Source organism: Triticum urartu, chromosome 3 (genome assembly GCF_003073215.2).
Source record: "Triticum urartu cultivar G1812 chromosome 3, Tu2.1, whole genome shotgun sequence".
Lineage (NCBI taxonomy): Eukaryota > Viridiplantae > Streptophyta > Magnoliopsida > Poales > Poaceae > Triticum > Triticum urartu.
In genome coordinates, this window is record NC_053024.1 from 732,204,862 (window position 1) to 732,212,570 (window position 7,709).

The window sequence follows — 7,709 nt, forward strand, 5'->3', positions numbered from 1 at the left end:
TTCACATTTGGGCCACATAACGTATTCTGCAAAACAATTTTGTTTATCATGAATTGGCTTATCTTTTCTTCAACGTGTCTATTTTTTTCTCTACCAATGTTGTTTAATTGCTGTTTTTGTGTGTTTGAGGAAATGGTGTCAAGTTGTTCAACAAGTACGTCTACATTTTCCTTTCACTATGTTTTTAGTCATTAGTCAGAGCTGCATATTATATATTGTACAGAGTAACAAAAAGATTCAACTTATAAAAGACTTCAAATGCTACATATTCTTCGGTAATAAATTTATTTCATTTCATCATTTGCAGTATCAATTTCACAATCATGTTTATGTGCGTATCCGAGTGACATGATCATGTGTGTCTTTGGTGGCATCCGTATATCATAAATCATCTTTGCTTATTCCTGGGCTTAGTCTCAAATGACTCGAGAGTTCGCCCCCGACGCACGGTGTTTAATTGGCCTTGGTGGTGACCATGGAGATCCCGCCATGGTCACGCCCGAACCTGGCAACCTTGCAGTCGGTGGAGAAGAGGTCAGAGGAGACGTAGCTGGCGGCGCCGCCCATGATGGGCATGTTAGCGCTCACGCTGAGCTTGTTGACGTAGTCCGTGCGGTAGGTCTGGCCGAGCACTCCGTGGACATCGTCGGTGAGGGCGTGGAACTTGAAGCCAATGTCGAAGTGTGCGAGGCTGTCTTCCTCTGTCACACCGTAGTTGTGGATGCGGGAGTCCTTCTCCGTGATGGGCACCACATTGGCCAAGATATCAAACACCCCCTTGAGCTGGACCCTGACGCCGTTGGTCGCGGAGGTCCTGGTGACGGTCAAGGTGGGCACGATGGTGGACTGCCACTCCGCATCGTTCTCGGTAGGGATGTCGATGGGCATGCCGTCAAAGGTCAGCTCAAGGCGGTCGACGTCGCTGTCCCACTCGACGGTCTTCTGGGTGGCCATGTAAAGGCGGTGGTCGGCGAAGCGGATGCCAAGGGCCTGGATCCAGGTGAAGTCGCGGCTCATGGTGGGGTTACGCTTGCCGATGAAGTGGGCATTGATGTGGAGGTCGGCGTCGGAGACGACGCAGAAGCTCTGGTCCTTCTTGCCATGGAAGTAGAAGTTGTTGCCGTCGGCGCCAGTGAAGCGCGGGTCACCGCAGGACACCCCGGGGTAGAAGTCGCACACTTGAAAACAATGTCAATTACTTTAGGCACCTCATTCTTAGTTGATCTGGATCGGCACAGCATATAGCTAGGATCTACTAACAATGATATATTGGAAGTATGTACTAGTATATATGCTAGTATAGGTAGGCTTACTGCAGTAGGTCTTGCAGCCTGGGCACATGACGATGCACTCGTGGGGGCAGCGGACCTTGTCGCAGGTGGCGACGCAGGGGTTCTTCTTGTCCTGTTGGTCGTCGCAGGTGAGCACCTGGTCCCTCTTCCCGAACCGTCCCGGGTGGATCGTCTTGAAGTTGGACGGTAGCTTAGGAGGCGGAGGGCCCTTCTTCCCCTGAGCGGCGGCCGGCACGGCGTTGCACAGGACCACCAGCACTGCCGCCGCGGCGACCACACCCATGGACAGCGACGACGATGCCCTCGCCATTGCTAGCTTCGTTCAGCTAGCAGTGTGGAGGATCAAGTGTGGTAGCTAGGTCTGGGTTGGGTGCGATGGGGTTGATGGTTGTGTGGCATGGAAATTTATAGGGCGGGGCGGGCAACGGTGCATGAAGAGAGTGGAGGGGAGAGTCGTTGAAGTACGTGGCGGCCAAGGGACGACAGCTAGCGTGGTGCGTGCGTGCATGCCACCGCCGGCTGCGCAGGCGCAGGAGGCGCCCGGCCGGCGTGCGTCGTGTTGACTCTTGAAAGGAAGCATCTGCATGGGACAAAATGATATCCTGCATACGATCCGAGAAATGCTCAGATGCCTGATTGCCTGCGTTGGGACGGAGCGACCTATCCTGACCTGACAGGCACACGTACGTAAAGCGGCTGGGAATCGCTTCAAACGCGTGCTGCGTGCTTGGACGGCCTGCAGCTAGCTTTTTGTGCGTGCGACGGCACAGGACTCCGGGACCACATGTGCGCCAAAGAGTCCACACTAACGTCGACTAATCTACAGGTTTCATCTCCTGATGTGGCACTTCTGTTGTTGCACGCGACATCTCTAGTGTTAAATGAGACTTCGTGAATGATGATGCATCATTCAGCCCCCTACCATGTTAGAACATCTCTATCTAGCAGATCCCGTAAAAGGTCATACTGCAAAATCGTTTTAGGGTAATACAGCGAAACATTTTTTACGGTATGATGTGTGCTTCGGCTGAACTGATCTCGTAAAAACCGTCTTAGGCCAAATGGGGAGCCAACTCATAAGTAGTTAACTTTATATAACAGGGTCATAGCACAAACCACCCTCAAAACAAAAAACAAAATTGCAATTGGGTCCCCCCCCCCCCCCCCCCCCCCCCCCCCCCCCCCCCCCCCCCCCCCCCCCCCCCCCCCCCCCCCCCCCCACTAGTCGCACTCCCCTCCATGGCCATGGACCCGGCCCCCGGCCCATCCGCCGTCGGCGAAACCCTCGCCAGCGAGGCCCTTCCCGCGCTCTTCCTCCATGCCGCTGGCCTGCCCGCGGCTTCGCCGCTGGCCATGAGATCGTCGAGGAGTTGGATGAGGGGTACGTGGTGGCCGTCTCAAGAGGCAGGAGCAGCACGGTCGCGTCCAGGAGAAGGGAGGAGTTCGAGGGGCTTGAGGAGGAAGAGGACGCCTATGGTGACGCCGGCACTCCCAGCCACAGCAGCAACAGCTATGTCAGCGAGCAGGGAAACAACTTCTTCTCCGGAGCCGGCATCGAGGAGCCTGACCCCGGCCCGCCCCTCGTTCCCGACGCCGAGGACTGGGTGCCTAGCAAGAAGCACGACGACTAGGTCAGCCCTGTTCATTTCTCTTGCCAGCGGCGGTTGGAATGACCGGAATCGACCTAGAATCATGGTGGCTGTGGTTAGGATTGAAGGCGCGGAGCTAAAAGTTTCCTCCTGCCAACCGCTTTTCTCGTTTCCTGGTCACTTTAAAAATTGCCTCCAAAACTGGATATGTAGAGTATGCATGCTATTTTTAGGGAGAGCTGCATAGCTTTTCTTGGGAAGACACCGTTTTGCGGGATCTGGGATGGACTTTTTTTCATCCAAAACTATAACACGGCTGTTATTTTACAGTTTCAATCCTTTTTCTGGATCAACTAGAGACACGTAATCCATTATTTGGTATGTCGTCACCTGCCCCTCACTTAGAAAACTAAATGCGTTAATCAAATATGCATAAATATTAAATGGTATGTCTTATCCACACTTATCAAACTAATTGAGCATTCCAAACAACCGAGAGCACTTATCAAATGAAGCATAAATGATAAATGGTACGTCCTCCCAGCATTCACCAAAACAATTGAACAAATTTACCAAATGAACACAAATAATAAATGGTATGCCCTCCCCCACGCTTTCCCAAACAATTGAGCATTCCATACTAGATCAGGCGCATACCAAATCGATATCAAAGAAAAAACAAGCTCGATACAACAACATACACATACCAAACTACTCCCTCCACCTACACGCATGGGCATATCTCATGTTTTTGGAAGGCCCCAAATGTTATCCCAATGTAATTATTTTCATTGTCCAAAAAACTTATTGTGGTTATCGTCCTTTCCTTTTGTCAGATTTTTATTAAAGTGTTTTATCTTAATATCACATCAGGATGACAGATTATGATTGCACCCTAATGATATTGGTGAAATTTAATCAAATGATCATCAAGTAGAAATGCGTTACAAAACATGGCATGTTCTTACACGATGACGTAAATCTAACCGTACAACGAGTTGTGGCAATGCACATGCATTCAGCTAGTGTTAGTAATTATAAGGGGGTGTGGATCTCACAACTGCAGCATGCAAACTTTTTTCTCTATAGCAATCACTGCCAAAAGAAATATTCATCCCTTCTTATTTGATCACAAATTGTCCATGTTTTTTTCCAGAAAGACTACCTTTTGTCCTCCTACGGTGTGAATTGTTCAACGGTACTTTTGCATTTCTTTTTTCACTATGTTTCGGGTCATGCCTCGAGGCTTGTTATATATTGTAAAATATTCAAAGTAGCAAGTATTTCAATTGAAACATAGTCCTCAGTAATCTCGTTTATTTCATTTGATAATCAATTGAACAAACTATGCTTATGTGGGTATTAAGATGACATGATCGTGTGTATCATGGTGGCACCAGCCTGTCGCAGATAGGTGTTGATTATTCATGGTGGCACGCATTTGGCTCACTTCAATGCTTGTTGTCGTCGCTAGATAGTCTACGGACCTGGATGTAATTTTTGTTACTTTTGGTGTTCTTTGTACCACGTGATAGTTGATGAATAGGTTGAAAGTTAAAAATAAAACATAACGAGGATTTCAAATGCACCATAGTCTTGGGTGAACTCCTTTATTTCATTTGAAAATCAATTGAACATACCATATGCTTGTGTGTGTATTAAGATGACATGATCGTGTGTATCATGGTGGTAGCAGCCTGTTGTCGCAGATAGGTGTTAATTATTCGTCGGCTAACTCTAGGATGTCGGGTTAAGACACTAGCTTAGAGCTGAGCCGTCGGGCATGGTGCTTAAGTGGCGATGCCAGTGACCATGGAGATTCCTGAAGCGCGGCCAAAACGGGCGACCTTGCAGTCGGTGGAGAAGATATCGGAGGTGACGTAGCTAGCTGTGCCGCCCATAATTGGCATGTTGGCGCTCACGCTGAGCTTGTTCACATAGTCGGCGCGGTAGGTCTGGCCGAGCACGCCGTGGACGTCGTCGGTGAGGCCGTGGAACTTGAACCCGATGTCGAAGTGAGCGAGGCTGTCGTCTTCAGTCACACCGTAGTTGTGGATGCGGGAGTCCTTCTGTGTGATGGGCACCACGTTGGCCAAGATGTCGAAAACTCCCTTGAGCTGGACCCTGATGCCGTTGGCCGCGGCATTCCTTGTGATGGTCAGCCCAGGCACGGTGGTGGACTGCCACTTGGCGTCGATGGCGGTGGGGATTTCAATGGGCATGTCATCGAAGGACAGCTCGAGGCGGTCGACATTGCTGTCCCACTTGACGGTCTTCTGGGCGCCCATGTAGAGGCGATGGTCGGCGAAGCGGATGCCGAGGGCCTGGATCCAGGTGAAGTCGCGGCTCATGGCGGGGTTGCGCTTGCCGATGAAGTGGGCGTTGATGTGGAGATCGGCGTCGGAGACCACACAGAAGCTCTGGTCCTTTTTGCCGTGGAAGTAGAAGTTGTTGCCGTCGGCGCCCGTGAAGCGCGGGTCCCCGCAGGACACGCCGGGGTAGAAGTCGCAGACTTGTAAAGGAGGTTAAATAATTAATATCAGCATCTCAATCAATTAATATCGGCGAAGCCAGTGTGGATATATGCTTGCTTACTGCAGTATGTCTTGCAGCCTGGGCACATGACGACGCACTCGTTGGGGCAGCGCCTGTCGCAGGTGGCGACGCAGGGGCTGTTGCCGTCGGTGGTGTCGTCGCAGGAGAGCACCTGTTCCCTCCTCCCGAACTGCTTCGGGTGGATCACGCGGGAGTTCTTGGGCAGCCCCTTCTTCCCCTGGGCGGCGGCCGGCACGGCGGTGGCGCACAGGAACACCAGCACGGCGACCACACCCATGGTCAGTGCCCTCGCCATCGCGCTACCACGTGCGCAAACAGAGCTAGCCGACTAAGTGTGTGCGTGCGTGGCTGCTATAGCTAGCTATGCTAGCCCTGTGTGTTGATGAGATTGCTGGATGTGTTGCATTCATGGGGTTTTATAGGGGAGGGGGGTCGATGGTGTTGCGGAGGAGTGGCGGTGAAGCGAGAGTGCGTCGTGCAGTACCGGCTGCGCAGGAGACGGCCGGCCGGCGGGCGTGGTGAGGAAGGAAGCTGCTTATAGGCTCCGGCGCGCCGCTCCACGCCGCCTTGCATGCATGTATGCAGGGAACAAAATGATATCATGTGCTTGAGGCACCGTTTCCATTGTACCCGCCCCCCTGTATGTGGCTGCAGGGCGTCTGTGTTGGGGACGACGGCGACAGATCCTGACCGGCCGGCACGGGTACGTAAAGCGGGCGGCATGCGTGCATGTACAGCACCGTGTGTGGTGTCCATGCACAGCGGGCTTGGGCTAGGTAGTACGTCTTGCTTTGAGTACATGACACGCCACGTCCGAGAACAACACCACCTTTATCCTGGTCCACTTCTTGGCAATTTCTATTGCGGATGCATACAACAGAAGAGCAGAATCTGGATGCAATTCTTAAGGTAGCAGGAACCTGGACAGTTGACCATCGGATCGAGGCCAGCTTGCTAGAGTCTGATTAGGATGATCGATCAAAAGGTATAGTGTATACACATCATGCACCTTTCCCAAACTCCTAATCCAAGAGTCTTAATCAACTTGGGCCACGGGCGAAAGGGAAAACCTATATGTACTAGCTATCTCGGATGCATATACGATAATAGAAAAAAGACCTAATGTGAAGCACATTAGTCCCCATTTGTAGCTGAACCGGCATTAATGTGACCATTAGTGTCGGTTCCAACGGCTAGGCGGGTGGCGATCATTAGTACCGGTTCGTGTCGAACCTTTAGTACCGGTTCATGCCATGAACAGATAGTAATGAGGTGGTGGCAGGCTTGTGTCAGGCTGAGGCCCCACCAGAACCTTTAGTACCGGTTCGTTATATGAACCGGGACTAAAGATGCACCTGTAGTCCCGGTTCGTATAACCAACCGGTACTAAAGGTCATCCTATATAAACCCCTTCATCGAGCCCGAGCGCTCTGATCTTCCCCTTTCCCCTCTCCTCTATTTTCTTCCTCTTCATCTCGAGCTCACACTCCATTTTTGCCAAAATTTGTGAAAATTTGAAGGCACCCCATCCATCCAAGTGACCACGAAGGTTAGCAACTTTGTCCTTTCATCTCTCATTGCTAGATTAGCTCTTGAAATACTCTATAAGTACAGTGATTTGTGGGTTTTATTTTGGGAGGAATTATATGTGGTAGTATTTGATTTATATGCAATTTGAGGTCAAAATAACTCTTAGTTTGCATATGTAGGTGTGGTTTACTTAGTGCCTTCCCGTCTCCGTCGTAACCACTGTCGATCGCCAGCACCGTCCCGTCGTCGGCACCATCTTGTGGTGAGCCTCTTGTTCTTATCTTTTTATATATAAAAAAATCATGTTTGTGTGATTTAGATATATAGTTACTCGTATAATTATCTTACCCGTACGTTGTTTGTTATACATAGTGCCATGGTTTTGAGATCCGTCCCCGCCGGCCCTCGTCCGAGTTATGATTCAGATGTGGTACATTCTCTTTTATAACTATCTGTTGCATTTCATGTTTATGACAAATTATGCCCATCAAGTTGACATAGATATTTTTATATAGGAGCTATGTGGATCGGAAATTCCAACCGACCCTATTGTCGAGAGGTTAAATTTAGTTGAAAGAGAAAACAAGTATTTGAAATAAAATTTGAAAAGAATTGAGGGGGAGAAGATGGAATTGGAGGTGCATGTTGCCGATGTCGTCGATGATCACAAGATCAAGATGGAGAAAATGTGCTTGAAGATTAGAAAGATTAGAAAATATGTCATTGATAGTGAGGCTTGGTA

General features: G+C 50.1%; 2 protein-coding genes across 2 annotated transcripts; both read right to left on the reverse strand.

Annotated features, from left to right (window-relative positions):
* Window positions 1-271: 271 nt before the first annotated feature.
* LOC125549502 lies at window positions 272-1,670 on the reverse strand. The gene is made up of 2 exons (XM_048712910.1): window positions 1,314-1,670; window positions 272-1,178 (listed from the first exon to the last, which is right to left on the reverse strand). Exons 1-2 carry the CDS (start codon window positions 1,600-1,602, stop codon window positions 454-456), a joined length of 1,014 nt encoding a protein of 337 aa, XP_048568867.1. The 5' UTR covers window positions 1,603-1,670; the 3' UTR covers window positions 272-453.
* Window positions 1,671-4,477: 2,807 nt separating this feature from the next.
* Window positions 4,478-5,815, reverse strand: LOC125549503. The gene is made up of 2 exons (XM_048712911.1): window positions 5,477-5,815; window positions 4,478-5,393 (listed from the first exon to the last, which is right to left on the reverse strand). Exons 1-2 carry the CDS (start codon window positions 5,730-5,732, stop codon window positions 4,672-4,674), a joined length of 978 nt encoding a protein of 325 aa, XP_048568868.1. The 5' UTR covers window positions 5,733-5,815; the 3' UTR covers window positions 4,478-4,671.
* Between the last annotated feature and the right edge of the window lie 1,894 nt (window positions 5,816-7,709).

Coding starts and splice junctions, on each gene's coding strand:
- LOC125549502 (XM_048712910.1), bottom strand. CDS start 1,602: ATGGCGAGGGCATCGTCGTCGCTGTCCATGGGTGTGGTCGCCGCGGCG. Junction 1,179..1,313: donor AGGCTGCAAGACCTACTGCA/GTAAGCCTACCT, acceptor ATTGTTTTCAAG/TGTGCGACTTCTACCCCGGG.
- LOC125549503 (XM_048712911.1), bottom strand. CDS start 5,732: ATGGCGAGGGCACTGACCATGGGTGTGGTCGCCGTGCTGGTGTTCCTG. Junction 5,394..5,476: donor AGGCTGCAAGACATACTGCA/GTAAGCAAGCAT, acceptor CTCCTTTACAAG/TCTGCGACTTCTACCCCGGC.